This window comes from Bufo gargarizans, chromosome 9 (assembly GCF_014858855.1).
Source record: "Bufo gargarizans isolate SCDJY-AF-19 chromosome 9, ASM1485885v1, whole genome shotgun sequence".
In the NCBI taxonomy this organism is placed as follows: Eukaryota; Metazoa; Chordata; class Amphibia; order Anura; family Bufonidae; genus Bufo; species Bufo gargarizans.
In genome coordinates this window covers 167,361,011-167,382,968 of record NC_058088.1, presented here as the reverse complement: position 1 = coordinate 167,382,968, position 21,958 = coordinate 167,361,011, and the positions used below count along the sequence as shown (strand labels likewise).

The 21,958-nt window shown below is 44.3% G+C and overlaps 1 protein-coding gene across 1 annotated transcript in view; it reads right to left on the bottom strand.

Annotated features, from left to right (window-relative positions):
- The window catches only part of SCAI (suppressor of cancer cell invasion), a 146,548-nt gene that overhangs the window by 4,138 nt on the left and 120,452 nt on the right, over positions 1-21,958 (bottom strand). Inside the window, exons 9-14 of the mRNA XM_044305478.1 lie at positions 20,944-21,045; positions 20,563-20,664; positions 17,390-17,468; positions 13,699-13,798; positions 7,228-7,309; positions 3,783-3,855 (exon numbers count right to left, since the gene is read on the bottom strand). Of these exons, the coding sequence (XP_044161413.1) occupies positions 3,783-3,855; positions 7,228-7,309; positions 13,699-13,798; positions 17,390-17,468; positions 20,563-20,664; positions 20,944-21,045 (538 nt within the window). The remainder of the gene's footprint in view (positions 1-3,782; positions 3,856-7,227; positions 7,310-13,698; positions 13,799-17,389; positions 17,469-20,562; positions 20,665-20,943; positions 21,046-21,958) is intronic.

The window sequence follows — 21,958 nt, the reverse complement described above, 5'->3', positions numbered from 1 at the left end:
AGTGTGTAAAACTGTTAGTAAATGTGATGAAAGCTATGTACACCAGTTTTTATCGCAAATTGCGTAAAAAAAACTGCCACATTTTCATTCGTAAATCTGCCCCACTGTTTTCCGAAATACACAGTTATAATGGCAAACTCTATTAAATGGAAACTGGTGAAAAATCTGCTAGGCCTGCAGGCTGGGCTTTGGCATCTACAGAGGTAGGACCAGCATGGGAGACAATAGTGGTCATTTTTCAAGGTTTGCCAGTTTGTGGTATAAAAAAACTCTCAAGGCTCTGCTTCACAACAAAGGGTTCTCTGGGATTTTAATATTGATGACCTCTCCTCACGATAGATCATCAATATCAGATCAGCAGGGGTCAGACACCCGGTACCCCGCCGATTAGCTGTATGAGGAAAAGGCGCGTGCCTTCTTCCTTCCCGTTCGCCATTGACATAGCAGCAGCGAGCATGAAGAGAGAAGAAAAACGGCACGTGCACTCCGCACACGCCTTCCCTTCATATAGCTGACCGGCGGGGGTGACGGATGTCGGACCCCCACCAATCTAATATTGATGGGTCATCAATATGAACAGTCCACAGAACCCCTTTAAGCACCCATGGACTAGAGTAGTTTCAATCTAGGCACCCGGGCTACCTGAAGATGGGAATGCTTTGGCATAAATTAGGCACAACCTCCGGCAGCACAGGGGCTATCAAAGACCACTGTAAAACTCCTGTGTTTGATTAATGACCCCCAATGTCCTCTTGCCAAACGTTTTCTTTAAAGGCAAAACCAGATGAGCCATCCTTCCGGCACGTTGTGAGTCTGGATGGAGGCCAGTGTGAATTGTGGCTTGTTTAGCATGCTGCTCATTTAAGGTCACTGATAACAGAGGCATCAGAGGGCTGAAGGAAGCCAGGAATATACATCTGAGCGCCACAAAGGCGGACATGTGAAATCTCAGGAGAGACACCACCACCAGAATCTGCCGACTTGGCAGATATAAAAAGGCTTTACACTCATTCGTTTTCAGCTTTCCAGCGAGTGATAACGGCTTCATGATCGGGTTATCATCGTCTCTTAATCCCTTACTCACCAGGCCTAAAACGGCCTAAAAGGGGGTTGTCCGGTTACCCATCAGAATAATGAAAATCTTTTCTACTTACCGCCCTGAACCCCCTCTGCTCCAGTGCAGCCTGCTCAGTCCTCCCTGCCGGCCTTCGTTTACCTGGCTGCAGCTGTTATGTGCAGGTCACTGCCAGGAAAACAAAGGCCGGCGATCTCATGCTGTACACATGATTGGCTGCGGCAGTCACCTCCGTTATACAGGCACATAATATGTGGCAGCCAAAACTACACGCTGCGGCAGCAGGAGAGGAATGGTAAGTATAAGCATTTTTTTCCCCCCCATTTTTCTGATAGGTTCCCATTGATCAGAAAAAAAATGAGGATTAATCGGACAACCCCTTTAATGACGAACTATTTTTAAAAAAAATTTAAAATTTTAGCTTCTCCCAATTTCTGCAGGCTGTGTCTGTATGAGACCTTGTTCTATGAGTGAGAAACTACATATTTTTCTGCACTGTTTGGAGGTACATATTTCTAAAATATTTTTTTGACACATAGATAAAAGCTGATTTTTGCCCCTGTAAATAACAAAAACAAAACACTTTTGTAATTGTGTGTAGTGTAGTCACCAAATGTAGTGTGCCATTCTGAGCTTAGCTTTCATTTCTTAAATTCTTCTGGAGTAACAAGACAGACAAAATACCTCTGGGGGATATTTTAAATCAATATCTAATTTATGCATTTTTTTTTCTACATCTGATTGTTCCTCTTTATCTAGAGGGAACACAACCGCCCCAGTTATTGGGTGTTTAAACATCTGACCACTAGGTGGCACTGTAAGCCTTTAGACATGAAGCAATATGGTCATACAGGAGGATCACAAAGTAATTAAAGGGGTTTTCTGGGAGTAGAACTATCCTCAGGATAGGTCATCAACATTATACTGGTGACGGTCCAACTCCCAGAACCCGACCAATTATCATGTTCGAAGAAGCCACAGCATACCAAGCACATCACTGTAATTGTATAGTGGCTATGCTTCACTTGAATGGAACTGAGCTGCAAACAGGCCGTGTCACCAATGAACATGATATCACTGACCTAGGAAAATACCCCTGCCCTCACCCCACTTTCTCCAAACAGCTGATTGACGGGAGTGCTGGGAGTCGGATCCCCACCAATGAGATAGGTCATCAATATTCAACTGCCTTGGAAAATCTCCCCGCACTGCTCCCGGTCCCCGTATGCGGATGAAAACATCAGGTGTCAGGGAGAGCAGCCAATGAGGGACGAGCCTCCCCGTCTGCCATTGGCTAAACCCCCCTTCGCGAAACCATGATGTTTTCATCCGTGCACAGGGAGAAGCAGCAGCAGCAGTGTGGGGACCAGGAGAGGCACAGGGAGCAGGGTAAGTAGATTCACTGTGCATATGGGGGGGGGGAGCTTTTCATACTCTCGGATAAACCATTTAAATATAAAAAAATAAATAAAAAAAATAAAAAAAGTTATGTGGTTCAGAATATTGTGATGCAAAGAAAAAGATACTACGCCGAAAATACAAAACCCACAAATCTATGGTTGAAGTGACAGATTTTTTTGTAATTCCACCCCATTTAGAATTTTTGTATCCAGCCTCTCACTACATTGGATTCCTACAGCTATGAGAGCGGAAAACTAAAACAGTTATGGCTTCTGGAAGGTAGTGAGTAAAAAACGAGAAAGTAAAGGGGTTAAACATATTTGGCATTAGTTAAAGGGGTTCTCCGGGATTGATTTAAAATGTCCACCAACAACCTGTCCTAGAATGTGAGCAGGACTGGTTTCTTCTTGTAGCTGACTAGGAAGATGAGGTGTCGGTACTTCAATATACTGCACATTGGTCAGTGTTCCTGTCAGGCTGCTCAGCCATGATGGCATATCGTAGTGAGGATCGCATCATTACCATCTATTGTAGAGAAGTTTAGGCCACGCTCCCTCACCCTTCTGCAAGCGGTGGCAACCATTCCTCCTCACATTCTAGGACAGGTTGCTGGCAGCCATTTCAAATCATTCCTGGAGAACCCCTTTAACGTTTGAGCAGGATTCTAGATGTTTTCATAAAACATCAGTCTGAATGACGGTTATGTGGAGCATTTTATACTGTATATGTTCTCGTAAAATATAGGATATGTCATCAATATCAAATGGGCAGGGGTCCGAAACCTAGCACCCCCGCCCAACAGCTTACCAAGCACAGTGCCGTCCATTGAATAGCAGCTGTGGTTGGTAATGTGGTTCAGCCCTATTCACTTGAATGTAGCCGAGCTGTATCTAGGCCACGTGACTGATGAACGTGACGTCACTGACCTAGGAAGAGGCCCTCAAGCACTCAGAGCGCCGGAAGTTGGACTCCCACCAATCTGATACTGATGACTTCTCCTGAGGATACTTGACCACTGCTCCATTTAAATTCCCGCTCACTGTGGTCATGCAGTAAGCAGGAAAGATGGTGGGTGCTCAGGACCTCCATTCTATCGATCATTACTGGTCCCAGCAGTGATCATACATTTATCCTCTATCATGTGGATAAGCGATAGATGTTTTTGTAGGCTAACCCTATCATCTCTTGATCCGTTTTTATGAAATTCTACACCACATTTTAATGTAAAGACTTAATGGACTGTGAAATACCAGGTTAACAGAACGGTCTCTGAAAAAATGTAGAAAATGCAGAATGTCGGCCATACCTTGAAAAGCCTTAGGATACGCTGTCGGGGAAAGCAGGCAAACTAGGGGCTGTCCAAAGAGATTGGTGAAATTCTGCAACACAAAAAAAAAAAGCCCATCAAATCAAAACTTCGTGGTCTGCTGAAAATGAAATGAAGCATAGGCGGAGAACGTAATAAGACGCAAGTCACTTTACAGATCATTCATAGTTATGTATGGACTTACTCCACTCACATATATGCAAATCATGTCTCGTGCCAATGGCCGCACATATTTGATTGATGAAGGGCAGTCTGTCAGCAGATTTGCACCTATGACACTGGCCTGACCTGTTACATGTGCGCTTGGCAACGGAAGACATCTGTAGTTGGTCCCATGTTTATATGTGCCAGCCTTGCTTATAAAAACTAAATTTTAATATATGCAAATTAGCCTCTAAGAGCAATGGGGGCAGTTGCAATTACACCTAGAGACACTGTTTTTTCTGCAACTACCGCGCCCTCTGCACTTTAACTGACAGGGTCAGGCAGGGAATCATCATAATGCCTGGCCCTGTCAATTAAAGCGCAGCAGTTGCAGGAGAGAGCAGAGCCTCTAGGTGTAACGGCAACACCCCCGTTGCTCCTAGATGCTTATTTCCTTACATTAAAACTTCATTTCTCTCAGCAATGCGGGCACATATGAACATGGGACCAACACAGATGTCTTCAGCTGCCAAGCGCACATGTAACGGGTCAGCCAGTGTCATAGGTACAAATCTGCCCACAAGATGACCTTTATCAATCAAATATGTGCGGCCACTGACACGAGACATGAAGGAACTTGCTGCCTAGCCTAAATACAAAAGAAACAAAAATGCTCGATGCAATATAGTTCTATTTTCCTTGGGACTTACAAGCGGCAGATCTGTGCCAACTATGACTAACGATAAGTCGCTCAGTTGGCAGACCTCCACGTCTGTCACATTAAATAGTGAGAGGACCGAAGAGGCTGCGGAGAGCAGTTGGTGTCACAGCTGTGGCTGCTAGCACGACTAACAAAGCCATCTTAATATCAGCTTGTGCCCAACTGCAGGAAGCAGCAGGCCGGGCAGCTGCCACCATACGCCCACTGTACAGAACATACAAGCACTGACCTGAGCGCTGTATGTATAAAACCACCTTGGGATACAAGTCTTTGAGCTTTCAGTATTGGGTTTGTCACACCTATTAATGGAAGGTTCGGTGACAGCCGTGCTCTCTACCATTCCAGCTGCCTATCTTCTTAGACCTATGAAAGTCAAATCTGCCCAGTATGACTCCATCCGTGAGTCATGGCAGAGAGCAGAATGACAGACCCAGTGGGAGCTGCACTGGTGGCCATATTGGTAGCCACCCAGGCTTTCTTAAAATAGATATGACTAAGCAACAGCTGAACAGAACGTTTAATGTTTAATTGCTTTAAAGGGTAATTTCCATTACTGAGATTTATGGCAGTCCCAGATGTGAGACTTGCACCTATCAGACATTTATGGCAGTCCCAGATGTGAGACTTGCACCTATCAGACATTTATGGCAGTCCCAGATGTGAGACTTGCACCTATCAGACATTTATGGCAGTCCCAGATGTGGGACTTGCACCTATGAGACATCTATGGCAGTTCCAGATGTGGGACCTGTACCTATCAGACATTTATGGCAGTCCCAGATGTGGGACCTGTACCTATCAGACATTTATGGTATACCACGTAGCTATACCAAATATCTCTTAACGTTGATAGATGACCTATCCTGATTCATGGACTCCTAGCGCCCCTGGCAATAAGCTGTGGAAAGGGATTCGGGTGAGCGCTGCAGCCTCTTCCTCATCCTGTGACATCACTCACATCGGTCACATGGCCTTTGTGCATCGCAGTCCAATTCAAATGAATGGGACTTAGGCTACTTTTACACTCGTGTTTGGTGCGGATCCGTCATGGATCTGAACAGACGGATCCATTCAGATAATACAACCGTCTGCATCCATTCAGAACTGATCCGTTTGTATTATCTTTAACATAGCCAAGATGGATCCGTCTTGAACACCATTGAAAGTCAAAAGGAGGACGGATCAGTTTTCTATTGTGCCAGATTGTGTCATAGAAAACGGATCCGTCCTCATTGACTTACATTGTGTGCCAGGGTGGATACATTTGGCTCAGTTTCATCAGACGGACACAGCGGAATGGAGACTGAACGGAGGCAAACTGATGCATTCGGAGCTGATCCTTTTCCATTCAGAATGCATTAGGGCAAACCTGATCCGTTTTAGACCGTTTGAGAGAGCCCTGCACGGATCTCACAAAACGGAAAGCCAAAACGCCAGTGTGAAAGTAGCCTTAGATGCAGTACAAAGCGCAGCCACTATGTAATATATGGTGCCGTGCTTGGTATACTCTGAAGATGCTGCAGTGCTGTTCCAAGCGCGTGATCCCTTTAAGCAGAAGATCAGCAAAAGTTCCTGGAGCTGGACCCCCCACTGATCAGATAGAAACCAGTGAGACCATTGTAGTTTGAAACTAACCAATGCCATGGAAAACTGGAATTTTGTTCTGGGGTTCAAGAGATGTTCGCACTTCCATTCATTTCAATGGGAAAGGTCCTACAGTAACCAGCCCCATCCACTGCACTACAGAGGGAGCTGTGTATTTCTACAACCGGAGCTATTACAAACAGCTGATCGGTGGGGGTGCAGGAAAGGCCCTCAATTGTAAAAGGGTAGGACAACCCCTTTAAACAGGCGAATGTGCAGGGTAATGACTGACCACTCATTCCCAATCACTGTACATGCAGCAACCTTCCCCTTTGCATGGTGATGAATGATCCGTACTACGATCGTTCATCCTCGTAAGAGTGCAGTACACCCGTTCATACAGGATAACATGCTGGCGCTCAACAGTGTTTTTTACGGTCGCTTGTTTATTTGGTGACTGGCGGCACCATTTGCAAAGTATTGGAAACAAGCGTTCGTATGAAGATTTATCGCAGAAAAGTTCCCGATCCTGGGCCCTTACTCTAAGGGTCCATTCACACGTCCGCAATTTCGTTCCGCATTTTGCAGAACGGAATTGCGGACCCGCACTTCCGAGTCCGCAATTCCGATCCCGAAAAATATAGAACATGTCCTATTCTTGTCCGCAACTGCGGACAAGAAAAGGCATTTTCTATGAGAATGCCAGCAATGTGCGGTCCGCAAAATGCAGAATGCACATCGCCGATGTCCGTGTTTTGCAGATCTGCAAAACACGCACGGACGTGTGAATGGACCATAAGTGCTGTATGTCAAGCATGTATCTGATTGCATCTCATCTGTTTTACTCATATTTGACACAATAAAGAGATAGAGATAGATAGAGATATATATATATATATATATATATATATCTCTATCTAAAAAATGACATATGCAAGAATTTGCCATTTAAAACATACTTTAGACAAGAAATACCTTGTATGCCACGCTGTTCGATGAATCCACGATAATAAATAAGGGTTTCCTGGTGAAAGGGTAGAGATCCCCGGGATGAAGGCTAGAAGAAAACAACTGGTTCAGTAAGACGGGTTTAAGACCAGAATGGACAGACTGTTCTTCTCCGCAGATCCAACATAAGCAGCATAACATGGAGTGCATTAAAGCCCTGGCACCTCAGCCATGTACTTGTTTGATGGAAGCTTAGTGTGCAGCATCAGCAGAGAGATGACGGCCGTCTCCATTCACTCCATTAGTCATCACTGGCAGCAGGACAAGCCATAGCTGTCCAAGTCCCCAGATCAAACTATGATCAACAGGTGACATTATCGCTAAGCCCAGATCTATGACAACCAAGCAATGCCATCCGCTCGGCAGTGACTGGTGCGGATAGAGATTCTGCAAATGTAATAAAAAGATGGTCTTCTCTGTGCTTAAAGGGGTTGTACTACCAAGCATAACCTACATTTTTCAAACCAGCACTTGGATCTGAATACTTTTGCAACTGCATGTAATAAAAAATGGAGTATAGCCACTGTATCTGTATAGCGCCACCTGCTGTTTGTTCTTTTCCTTATTTTTTATCCATCTCACTGAGCCGGTCGAAGGCGCTCATTTTGAATCTTCAACCTGCCACCAGCCATATGTTCTGTTAGAAGCTGTGGCAGTTAAAGGGAAAGAGCTGCAGCAGAAAGGGCACACCCCCTGAGAAATGACATGCCCTGAAGCTGCCAGGCTGAAGATAATCTAATGGAGCAATTGGAACAGTGAATGGGGAGATCTCTGGACACGTGTGTAGTACAGGGCTGGGTCTAGCTTTGTTAGAAAGGTATTGTCACATCATGGCGTAACATCTTTAAAATGTATTTTGCTAAAGGGGTTCACAAGAATGTTACAGGATAACCAATGTCTGATTGGTGGGGTCTGACCGCAAGGACTGCATCTGATCAGCAGAACAAGGGGACCACTTCACTGCAATATGGACATAGTGATGCACTCGTCCATGTAGCCGCGTTCACATGAATGGGCTGAGCTGCAATCTTCCTGGTTCTGCTGACGGGCAAGGGGTGGACCTCTAGTCGATCACACATCTATGGTCTATCATACGGATAGGTCAGGGATGGGCAAACTGCGGCTCTCCAGCAAATCCCAACATGCCCTGCTGTAGGCCGATAGCTGTAGGCAGACTGGGAGTTGTAGTTTTACAACAGCTGGAGAGCCATAGGTTGTCCATCCCTGGGATAGGTCATTAACGTTAGATCTTAGAAGACTCCTTTAAAGCAGGGATGCCCACCCTGCAGCTCTCCAGCTGAGGCAAAACTACCACTCCCAACATGCCCCGATAGCTGTAGACTGTCCGGGCATGCTGGGAGTTGTAGTTTTGCAACAGCTGGAGGGCCGCAGGTTGGGCACCCCTGCTTTAAAGTGGACGTGTCATGTCCCTTATGCTGTCCTCTCTCTCCGACTGGTTATGGTCCAGTGACAGTCCAATTTCAACTCTGTCACTTGATTTGCCATGTAAGGTCTGTGAAATACAATTATCAGGACTATTGCCAGTCCTACCTAAAAACACAGAGATATATTATGTCAGAGTGCCAACGGACAAACTCTGCTCTGCCAAATCTGTGTGTATGCTAATGAATAGTGCCATTTACAGCAAATTAAAGCCTTTACATATCCAATGCTGCCTTTCTAAACAGGACATTGTTCTTTGTGTTACAGACCTTAGAATCGGCCTGCCAACATCTGTGTTGCCAGGTGGTGCAAAGATCAAGGTAACTGATGCCATAAGCCTTGCCGCATGGCAAAAAGAAATGGGTGTTATAGGATCAGTGAGCCAGATGTTCTAGTATTACGTGCACTAGACCATATGTCAAAAAAAAAATGCTGTAATGCTATAAAAAAAAAAAAAAAAAAATGTAAAAAACAGTAAAAGTCAGGGAAGATGAAAAATAAAAAAAAAGCCTTATGCTCACCATCCTAAACACCCTCCATTGCAACGCTGCCACATTATGTTTATGGCTGCAGTGATCATGTGCCTGAATACCGACCACTGCAGTCAATTCCTGGCCTCAGCAGTATGTGACTCAAGACTGGTGAGGCCAGTGACTGGCTGCAGTGGACATGTGTGGGATACGTTAACATCACAGCTGCAGTCATAAAAACAAAGCCTGGCAGGGAGGATTTGAGCAAAACTGAGGGTGTTCAGAATAAGGAGTATAACTAGTTTTTTTTATTTTCTGATTTCATCCCTGCTTTTTACAACTATTTTATTTAGAGATCCCGTCACTGATTTTCTCCTAAAAACAATACCTTATACTTAGTGTAGTCTGCCTTGAGCAGATGCCATTGCGTTATTTTATTCTGGCCCCTCTATTGCGCCGCGATGTCCCCTGCTCTGTTCTTGCACCTAACATGCTAATTACTAGTATCGGTACAGGGAGGAGGAGGAGGAGGAGGAGGAGGAGGAGGAGGAGGAGACCTCTGTCCAAACTCCGTTGACCACTTCAGGGAGAAGAAGATGAGCCGTTCTCAAGAGATTTAGTAAATCTAACAAGAAAAGGCTTACATACTCGCTCACTGTACCTATGCTAGTCGTTAGCTCAATAGGAGCGAGAACAGAGCGGGGGGCATAGTGGCGCCAATTTGAGAATAGAGCAATGGCATCTACTGTAAAAAGTATTGATTTTAGAATATAAAATCCGGTGACAGGTCCTCTTTAAACTCAGAAAACCCCTCCATCATTCTATTTCTGTCCATGAATTTGGGGGTGGCCAGCTTGCCTGAGCTACTGTTAACAGCATTCAGAGATGTGCTTTACAGCAGCCACGTGAACCATAGGACCCTGCAGAATAAAAGTGTCTCATTAACGTCTATGAGAGAGTGGTGGGCATGCTCTGTGCCTGTGCAGAGGTAATTGTGCAGGGAGGGGGAGGAGGTGAGCTGTGACCTATTGAAAATGACTGATCTTGTGTCATGCACATATAAATGAAACCGTTCATTATAATCCTGCCTATGATAATGAGAAGACTGCTGAAAAGTGATCAGAAAAGGAAGTCTCGGTCATTAGTAAATCTCAGCAGCCAGATTGCGAAAAATTATTAATATAGATGGTGACATGCAAAAATACAGTATATTTAACATAAAAACTAGCGGCAGAGAAGCAGCATTTCAGGGGCCGGATAACTCCTTTAGGGCTCTTTCACACCTGCGTTATAGTCTTCCGGCATAGAGTTCCGTCGTCGGGGCTCTATGCCGGAAGAATACTGATCAGGATTTTCCTAATGCATTCTGAATGGACAGTCCGTCCTTCAGGATGCATCAGGATGTCTTCAGTTCCGGAACGGAACGTTTTTTGGCCGCAGCAAATAGCGCAGCATGCTGCGCTTTTTGCTCCGGCCAAAAATCCGGAACACTTGCCGCAAGGCCGGATCCGGAATGAATGCCCATTGAAAGGCATTGATCCGGATCCGGCCTTAAGCTAAACGTCGTTTCGGCGCATTGCCGGATGCGACGTTTAGCTTTTTCTCAATGGTTACCATGGCTGCCGGGACGCTAAAGTCCTGGCAGCCATGGTAAAGTGCAGTGGGGAGCGGGGAGCAGCATACTTACCGTCCGTGCGGCTCCCGGGGCGCTCCAGAGTGATGTCAGGGCGCCCCAAGCGCATGGATCACGTGATCGCATGTACACGTCATCCATGCGCCTGGGGCGCTCTGACGTCATTCTGGAGCGCCCCGGGAGCCGCACGGACTGTAAGTATACTGCTCCCCCGCTCCCCGCTCCTACTATGGCAACCAGGACTTTAATAGCGTCCTGGGTGCCATAGTAACACTGAAAGCATTTTGAAGACGGATCTGTCTTCAAATGCTTTCAGTACACTTGCGTTTTTCCGGATCCGGCGTGTAATTCCGGCAAGTGGAGTACACGCCGGATCCGGACAACGCAAGTGTGAAAGAGGCCTAAAGGGAAAAAATATATATAATAAGGTTCCCACAAAGTCAGCACAAACATACCCGGATTAATTACAGGATACTAAATTACTAATTACAGGATACATATTAAATATCTGCGGGTTTCATTAGGGTCTGAGAAGTTGAGATATAAGGTGTTTGTCGGTGCCTTCACAACGTAAAGCTGCTTTAGCTGTGTGATCCGGATGAAAAAAACCTCTATTAAAGAGGTTGCACCAAGAAAAATATTCTACATTTTCAAACCAGCACCTGGATCTGAATACTTTTGTAACTGCATTTAATTAAAAACTTTGTATAGCTACTGAGTTCTTCAATGAAATGTATTTGTATAGCACCACATGTTCTTTTTCTAATTCCTCTGTCCTGCTCAGTTCCATCCTTCAACTGCAGCAGAAAGGACACTCCTCCTCGAAAGCATTGAATAAATCTAGCAGAGCTATTGGAGCAATGAATGGGGAGATCTCTGGATCCATGTGAGCTACAGGGCTAGTTGTAAGATTGTTAGTAGACAGACTGGCATGAGCTATATATCATATCGGATTAATTATTTTTTACATTAATCATGGGATAACACCTTTAATTGCTTTCTTGCATGGGCAATACTTGACACCAAAAATTCCGGTAACCCTAATGGAAACCTAGCATAAAACAAGGGGATGAGTTAGGCTTAGATTAGAAAAATGGATGGGTGGTCACTGCCATGGTTCCATTATAGATGCAGGCAATACCCTTAGGCCCCTTTCACACGGGCGAGAATTCCGTGTGGGTGCAATGCGTGAGGTGAACGCATTGCACCCACACTCATTCACTTCAATGGGGCTGTGCAGATGAGCAGTGATTTTCACGCATCACTTGTGCGTTGCGTGAAAATCGAAGCATGTTCCATATTCTACGTTTTTCACGCTAACGCAGGCCCCATAGAAATAATTTGGGCTGCGTGAAAATCGCAAGCATCCGTAAGCAAGTGCGGTGCGATTTTCACGTATGGTTGCTAGAAGACGATAGGGATGAGCAACCCCGGACCCCATTAAAGTCTATTCACTGTATTATGTTCCCTTATAACATTGTTATAAGGGAAAATAATAGCATTCTTAATACAAAATGCATTAGTAAATGTACCTTGAGGGGTTAAAAAATTAAAAATATAATTAGCTCACCTCATACACTTGATAGCGCAGCCGGCATCATCTTCTTTCAGGACCTGCAAAAGGACCTTATGATAACATAATCGTGCTCACCACGTAGCGCGGTGACGTCAGCACATGTCCTGCTGAGTGAAGATAGAAGGATCTTCTATCTTTATTCAGCAGGACCTGCGCTGACGTCACCACGTGGTGAGCGTGATGACGACAGCGAAGGTCCTTTTGCAGGTCCTGCAAGAAGAACAGAGAAGAGGATCCTGGCTGTGCGATCAAGTGGATGGGGTGAGTTATGTTTTTATTATTTTTTTAACCCTCAAGTGACATGTCACTTTGCATTCTGTATTAAAGAATGCTATTATTTTCCATTATAACCATGTTTTAATGGAAAATAAAGTAAATAGGGTCCCGGGTCGCTCATCCCTCGTATCCTTAGCAACCATGCGTGAAAATCACATTGCATCCACACTTGCTTGCAAATGCTTGCGATTTTCACGCAGCCCCATTCATTTCTACGGGGCCTGTGTTGCGTGAAAAACGCAGAATATAGAACATGCTGCAATTTTCACGCAACGCACAAGTGATGAGTGAAAAAAATTGCTCATGTGCACAGCCCCATTGAAATGAATGGGTCAGAATTCAGTGCGGGTGCTATGCGTTCACCTCACACATTGCACCCGCGCGGAATACTCGCCCGTGTGAACAGAGCCTGAGGCGGTCATACATTTATTTATTTCCTTCCGTTAAGGAGTCATAAATGGTTCATTACCTTCTTGTGGTATTACTTTGTTTGTCATGGAAATCTGTGGGGGTAACTCCTTGTGGAGATCATACAGGCAACGCTTGCTGGGAAAGAATGAGAAAACTGTCTCTCCAGTGCCCTTCACAGAGAGCAAGTCAATGTTTGACCCATTAAGGAGCCTTGAAGAATGACCAGGGATTTCAGCAAAACTAGAGACAACCATCTGTAGAAAGCTTTTTTTGCCCCTCTTTATGACAAAGCAGGGTAATGGCTGGATGAGACACCTTTGAGGAAGCTCTGAGGGGTACTGAAATTTACTGGTGCCTCCTTATTCCCTCCATGTTACAGGTAGAAACAGCTAAAGCAACTTTAAAAAGAGTGAGGAACACCAAAAGACCCCCCATAACTCTTCATCCTGATCCATGGTGCTTTAGATATTGGGTCAGGGGGATAACAGAACTGTAGTGGCACCTATTTTTTTTTTAGGATTAGTAATGGCACACCAGAACTGAAGTCCAAGAACATACCAGACGATAAAAGAAATGACCACATCTGGCCACAAAAATGCTACATGTAAAAAAACACAAAAGCCCCTCACCAGTGCATTTCTTTGTAAGTCTGATTCCTCTTGTGTAAAGCATCACCATTGACCACATCTCGATTACTGTTGGTTAGGACCCCTCCAAAGTCATAAGGACCTGCAATGATTCAGCAAACAAAGCAGTTTCAGCTTGAAACCTCCCCATCCTCCACATGCAGTCTGCAGACCACCCAAGCAGCTTGAAATGTCAGAATTCGGTGTCAAGGGTGCAATCTGCCAGTATCCCATTTGGAGCTGAAAAATTGTGTTTCATTTTTGGGGAATTTGGAAAACAAGAAACATTCACATTATCACGTGATGTACAGGAAGATGTGCACCCCCTAAATAAATGAATATGACATTAATCTGGCTATGCACAAAGCCGCAAGACATGTTTGAACAAATACCGTATTTTTTTTGCTTTATAAGACACACTTTTCCCCCCCATTATGGAAGTGCTCATTAGTAAGCAGGAGGCATGGGGAGCAGTGAGTGTAGCACTGGTTGCATTTCCCCCTCCCATTATGGAGGTGCTCATTAGTATGCAGGAGGTGCTGTACTCACTGCTACCTTGCCTTCTTCTGGGGGCTCACCGTGCTGTGACTGTGCTCAGCATAAGGAGTTAGTGCACTATGCCCAGCCAGGGAGTGGTGAGTGCAGGAAGAGTACGCCATCCGGAGCAGGACAGGCAAGTCGTTTGATTTATTCTATTGTCTGATCTGAGGTCTTATAAAGACTGGAGGTCTGATGAAAAAAATATATTTTTCTCTATGTTCCTCCTCTAAAACCTAGGTGTGTCTTATGATCAGGAGAATCTTATAGAGCGAAAAATATGGTATAACAACATTAAAATAAAAACGATTAAATCATTTTTTAATGAAATCCCACATACTTCCAGACTCCTATAATAACAAAGATTATAAAAGTTACTGAGACATTATATTGACATCATCAAGCAGACAGAAAAAAAGCTTAGTTGTCAGACAACATAATGACCTTCTAGGTAGTCGACTGACTTGAATATAGTCATTTACACTAGATTTTAACTACACACAAATAAATACTCATCACTACATAATATAAGCCTAGTACATCTATACTGCGTGTATGGCCCAACTCTTCAGGGTCCAGCTACAGGGTCCCGGCCCTTCAAGAGCTCAGCTACAGGGTTCCCAGCCTTCTAGTTCCAGCCAAAGGGTCCCATCCCTCCCAGGTCCAGCTAAAGAGTGTTCATCAGCTGTTTGAACTTAGATCCTTGCCTGGGGGCTGTCAGACAGTATAACTGAAAATGGGACATATTTGTTCAGCCTGATTCTTTGGTTTACCAAGGGGAAAGTGGCTGAGCTGTGCGCAAAATAATGATTTGACTGACCACAAACTAAAATGTATGCCCTTCAGAAGCTTTGCTATGGCCCACTGCACCTCCCTCCCCATAGATACATATCAAAAGTTGTGATCGGTGGGGGTATGAGTGTCAAGACCCCACCGATCCCTAGAACGTAGGAAGAGAAGTGTTGACATATTGCCCTTGCTGCCCGACACCGCTTCTGATTCCATCCTCAACATTTTGGAGACAGAGCGTGATATGTGCGTGCTTCTCCTCTTGAGATCGGTGGGGGTCTCAGCCTTTAGTCCTCCACCAAGCACAACTTTTGATATATCTCTGGCATACAAAAGTTTTGTGAAAAGTTAGTGACACTTTAAATAAAGGTGGTGAATGGAAACAACTCCATTTGATACATAAAGGGGAAGCAAAACCTTTTATGAAGAAGATGACAGAACTCTACTACTACATTACACAGATGAGAATACCATCGTCTTACTAAGAGTTTGTACAAGTTCTCCGTCCTGAGGGTACAGCTCAGCCATAATGGGGCCGGTACTCTGTCTTGTCGAATATCTAAAACGGTCTGCCATGCTCAGCAGCGTTAAGCCATGCAAACTGGAGCTTGGCAATGGATAGCATGCTTCAGATAAAGGAATGCATGTTTAATCCAGCTGATGAGAAGTGATTTATGGATGCAGATCTTTGGTATCCCTTCTGGGATTTACAATTGTTTCATGTCATGATTCACACAAAGCTCACCTGATGGATTCTAAAATGCATCATCAACACAAGGTCAATATTACAGCTAATAGGTATAAACCTCTATGACGTTGTGCTGCCCTTTTTCCCTACACGCACACCTGGATTCCTATTTAAAGGGGTGTTCCACTGTATAGCAACGACAACTGCTATCTCTCATGTTCTAACATAGTGACTTTACCTCTCCCATGTAAATTAGATGGACATTTATACTCCATCACCTGGGCAAGACCGTAAGACGCCATTGCAATGCAACAGTGATATCAGATTAGGTAGCAGTGAGCACGGTGGATTGGTCACGTGACTGGACAGGTAAACACCTTATATTAGAATGTGAGAGATCGCAGCACATTGTAATATATGAGAGATGGTTGTTAAGACAGTGGAAACCCCCTTTAAAGTGCTCATACACATGCATGCTCAGTTTTGCCAAGCGTACATGTGTTCTTATTAGGGGGAGGAGACTAAGCTGCTGACGGACCCTGCTGATCTCCTATGTTAACAAACGACTGGACATGTTGGCCATCTTTTCCTGCCTTCTGGGGAATGTCAGAACACCCCCACAGACATTAAAAGGTTGGCTAGTCCCCCCAAATCAGTAAGGTTGGCATATGTTTATATAATGGGCATGCCGCCTTTAACCATATGACAAGTTGAATTAAAGCCATACTTCACCCCCTGAATAGTCCAAGATGTCCCCAAGCTTGTTTATTAGGGTACTGCGTACTAATTTCTCAATACACTTCTATTACTGAACTCCCTCCCATTAAGAACAGGAGCAATTCAGATAAGAAAGTAGGGCAGCAGGGAGGAATTAAAATCCCAAAGGCAGGCAAATAAAAGGGGTGTGGAGTGAAAGGTTTTTGTGCCACGGTCAAGGTTTTTGTGCCAAGAAGTATCGAAAACGGTGGGCCCCTATCACTCCACACCCCTTTTTATTGTCTCATCACTCCTCTGGAGAATTGGCAACTCCACAAGTGAGGAGCGAACGATACCGGCAGCACCCACCATTATTTAAATACACGTCTACACTAGTGTTGTGCCTATGCTTGCACAACACCAAAAGGTGAGCATAATCACTACTTTTTCTTTAATCAACTGATCAAAAAACTATTACCCTATGAGCGCCTTTCCCTCTTTTGCCACATATGCTATAAGCAGGCAGAGGCGGTTTTAGGACAGCCTGTGCTCGCTGCAGCATAGGCAGAATACAAGATGCCTAAAGAATAGCCAGCCGTAAGGATCCATGGGGCATATGGACATCCCTAATGCACGTGCATATTGAAACCCTTGGAAGACTAAATTCAAATAATGGTCACGTTTCTGAGAACACGTTAATGTTACACCTCCACTATCTCATATTAAAAAAGACCTGCAGTGTTTGGAAGTTGACTGATGTGATGAGACAGATGAGCAATGGCAGCCACATCAGGATATGAACGTTGTGTTAGCCCCTGCACCACTGGAGGGGCCTCTATTACAAAGCAGCAAATTAGCAATGCTCCAGACTAGCAGTCCTGTACATGCGGGTCAGGCTGCTCCAGCAGTGAGGCGCTCAACGCACAGCATGGAGTAAAGGGAACTGAAGCCCTGTGAATGACAGGGAGCATTCCTTTATCGTACCTTCATAGTCAGAGCGACCTGTTGGGAAGACTCCCGTGGCTGACAGGTAAATCAGAAGGGCACTGTTTGCAGGCAGCTCCTAGAAAAGAACAATGGAGAGAATGTATGCATTTTATAATCCAGGAAAGTGCAATGAAAGTATAGAGAATAAAAAAAAGAAATAAATATATAAAATGCATTAAAAAAAAAAACCAATCATGCCTCGTTCTAAGGGTGGTTTCACACATGGCTTTAAAAAAAAAAAAAAAAAAAAAAGAAGCTGTATTGCTTGTGCGTTTTTTTTTTTTTTTTGTGCAAGATCAGAAGTGGATTCAAAAAGGAAAGGGAAATACAAAGGAATGGCTCAAACTCTGGGGTGTAACCAGAAAAGACTGGACCCCATAGCAATTTTTTCAGCACCCCCCGCCCTTCCGAAGCATCTTACGGTCAACAGCGCTCACCCTGACCAAACAAGCCCCCCTTAGTGAACCCCACAGTAGAATGCCCCCATAGTTACCCCATCTGCACTTATAAAGAAAGCCACAATGCTTTGTGGGGTCTAAGGTAAACACCATTGATGCAGAACAAACCCCATGGACCTAAAATGCAGTCTGTAAGGTTCTGCTGAGGTGATGAAGGATGATCCGATTTGAACCACATATTTTTTTTCTCCATATTTTGGGAAGTTACGAAAAGGATTACAGTACCACCGGGACAGGCACCTGCACAATCCTACTTAAAAATAAGTACACCCAGCACCACCATCTATCAGCTGTTTCGAGATGCAACAGCACCGGAGGCTATACAGTGTATGAAGCCTTCTGCCTCCGTCTGTACACTGGTAGCCTCCAGCGCTGCAGCAGCCAAAAACAGCTGATCGGTGGGGATGCAGATGGTAGGACCCCTGCCAATGTGATACTGATGACCTATCCCAAGGATAGGTTGTCAGTATCTGTAGCCTGGAAAACCAACCAAATTCACTTTAAAAACCAAAAACAAAACTGTTCTATTGATTTCCCTGAGGATTTTGAGATATTTTCATGCCACAAATATAATTTGGCTATGAACAAAGCTAAATGCCTTCAATTATTAATAAATGTCCTAATGGAATAAAAGACTTGGCTTCTTTACTTTATAAAGTGCATTCTGTGTTGCGTGTTTGAAAATGATGACATTGAAATCACATTAAGAGCATATATCGTACCTTTTTTTCTTGCACAATAAGAAAACAGACCTTAAAACTGAATATGGAAGCAAAAGCAAGCTGAAAAGGTTTTATCTATGAATAAAACCTTATCACCTATCCACAGGAAAGACGTTAAAGGGACTGTGCAGGAACTTGATATAGATGGCCGGATAGGCCTTCAATATCAGATCAGCGCGGGTCCAAAACCCTGCAGGTTCCTAGAAATGGGTTTTCCTATAATTAGAATTTCTCACCATTTTATAGGATAGGTGATAAGTGTCTGCTCGTTGGGGGTCTGACTTCTTGGACCCCCCTCAAGAACAAAGGTTCCTCTGTTTGAATGGTACAGCTTAAAAGTGCACCGCAGTATTAATTTTATCTCTTTGGGCCTTTTGGATTTTACAAGTCAGGAGACCAGATATTGGGAATGGGTGTGCCATTATTCAAGTGGAAGGCTGGAGGAGACTATACATTTCCCATCTAAAGTAAAATTTTAGTCTGGTACTGGCGGGGGCAACTTTGTTATAGTTAGATAGTTAAGGCCTCCCTGGAGCCTCATGGGGTAGAGGGCAGCTCTTAACCATGGCTTCGTGTGCAGTTACCAAGCACAAACTTACTTGGTAAATTCAGGGCATGTAAGCCCTGCTGTGGAAATGTGCCAAACCCTTGAGGATTACCCTTAAGGGTGCGGCTTGTGCAGGCCCCTCCCATTTTCAGTCCAGGACAGCCTGAATTTGCCGAGGCTGTCTCTTCAGTTGGCAACTACACAAGCAGAAGTTGCCCTAAACTGGCCAGGAACCTGTACAAGAAATACCTATCTGCACGTGTGAAAGGGTAACCTACTTTATGGAGTTATATCCAGAAAACTGCAGGTGGACAAAGTATAACCAGTAAAGATATAACCAACCACTGCACATGCCTATGACCAGAGCTCATCTTCCCAAGAACAATCTTCAGTGTGAAACTGATTGCTAGTACAGGCATCATTAGTCTCCATAAGTGGTAAGGAAGATTGGTGGGCGGCTATTCCGGTCTCTCCAGGCCCAGCATAGTCACCAGCTGGCTGAAGAAGCCGTTGCCAGGCAACAGTCTGAAAGTATTCAGGCATGGCCTATCAAACACAGGAAAATATAAATCACTAGGGAGTCTGAAGCATCCCCTAATGAATAATTACAAAGGGTAACTTTTTCCTGTAGAAGTTTCCCTTCAACAGTGGTGACCATGAGTAGTATATAATCAAGTACAGCTACGCTGCCGGCTACAGACCGTATGAATATCCCCGTTGGCTATACAGTTATATACTGTAATCTGGATAACTAATTAGCGCTACCATTGAAGTCTTTGACAAAAATATTACAAGATCCCTGTATTCCATAATACCCTTTAACGCATAATTACATACATGATCAGCTTAAAGGGGATGTATGGAGCTCGCTCTATACATGGCGGGTGCTGGCTGTGTAATATAGCTAGCACAAGGCCACAATGACCGGGATCAGCGATGATGCCGAACTCAGATGCCCCTGTTAATAGTGACCTCGGTGTCTGTGGGACACTGACTAGTTGCCATGACAACCTGGGGCCTTGTGGAGGTTCCCAGACCAGTCATGGATAAGTGCCTTTAAAGTCAGGCCTGAAATAAAAGGGAAACCAGCTCAGTTGCCCACAGCAAAAGCTGGAATCTGATTGGTTGCTATAAGCTTATAGCCAAGCCAAAACATAAGATGTCACCGTATGTCATAAAAATGCTATTAAGAACTATTAAAACATAAAAATATTTTTCCTGTGTGGTGAACACCGTAAAATAAATTATTCACCATCTTTTAAGAAAAAGTGATCAAAGTCGTACATAACCTAAAATGGTATCAATAAAAACTACGGTACGTCCCACAAACAAAGCCCTCACTCAGCTCTGTACACAGAAATATTAAAAAGACAGGCCTTATGTACCCACCATGTGTAAGGCTCTATACAAACACTTCCTAGGATAACCCGACCCTGCACTAACCTTGAAAGATGCTGCAAGGAAGGTATATAGTTGACTGAAAGTTGGCTTATAGAGAAGATATTTATGAGGGTTCTCTCTTTTTGTAGGCTTTTCAGCAGGATCCTGCAAAACAGATGAGGCACAGGTGAGTAAGTTCCACCAATATGATATACAACCTGTTCAAACTCCCTTATGGCTGCAATATTTAACGGAGCTATGCCAGGTCTGTTTCCAAACTGATACAGGTGACCCCACTGAGATTACTGCATTGTATCCCACTAATCAAGAAGTCGAAAGGCTGACCTAACTGCAACAGAAGCACCAAACTGTAGTGTGAACAGAGCCTATACGCTGATTCTTTATGATCAGATTTTCGAAGATTTAGCAACGGTGATACAGAACCTGCAATCCTGGTTTATTCATTTGAGAGGTCAGATTCATTGGCTCTCTCTCCAGAGCTTGTAGCATCCGGAACATGTCAATTGTCAGCTCACTGAACTTCACCTGCGGATAAAAGAATAAAAATTTAAAAAAATCATAAAAACCGACTGAACGTTTGGCATATCCAATACATCCAAAATTAGTGAACGTGAAATATAAGGAAGCTGAAAATGAGTCGCAAATAATCTGGACTGGGAAAAAAAAGGGGAGATCTTCTGCCAGAGGTGGTTTTCGGAGACGTTTCACTGTAAATTTCACAATGATACCAGTATAATGTAGCTATTAAAGAGGCTGTATTCTTCAGTCACCTTCTGTCCCTCCTGCTAAAGTAAACGGCCTGATCTTCCTCGACGTGTTTTGTACAGGCTCATTCGAACAAATTATCGTTTGCCCAATCATTCCAATGGGCCTGTAGGTTAAGACCACAAGTTTGGGAAGCAGCCACCGTGCGCCCTTTCAAGCTGCAGCAGGGTCATATTAATGGATTAGAACCACTTGGGTTTATTGGGTGCTCACTGTTAATGGTCAAGTGGTGGCCTACAAAACTGCGCATCCATTAACTATGAACACCGAATATACAATGAGGTACTGAGTGGTACTTGGCGGCTGTGAGACCCATCCACAGCATAGCGGCGGCATGTGGCCGTGCCCTTAGGCTACATTCACACGAACGTATTTTGTTTCCGTGTCCGTTCAGTTATTTTTGCGGCTTCATTTCAAAGGGTCCGCAAAAAATGTGGACAGCACACTGTGTGCTGTCCGCATGTCCATTCTGTAGCCCAGCAAAAATTATAGAGCATCTCCTATTCTTGTCTGTTTTGTGGACAAGTATAGTCATCGTTACAATGGATCCGCAAAAGATAAACAGGTGCGAAAAGGGCATCATCCATATTTTTTGCGGACTGCAAAACACATACGGTCGTGTGAATGTAGCCTTAATCTGCCAGGCATGACCTAAATCTGCCATTAATGTAAA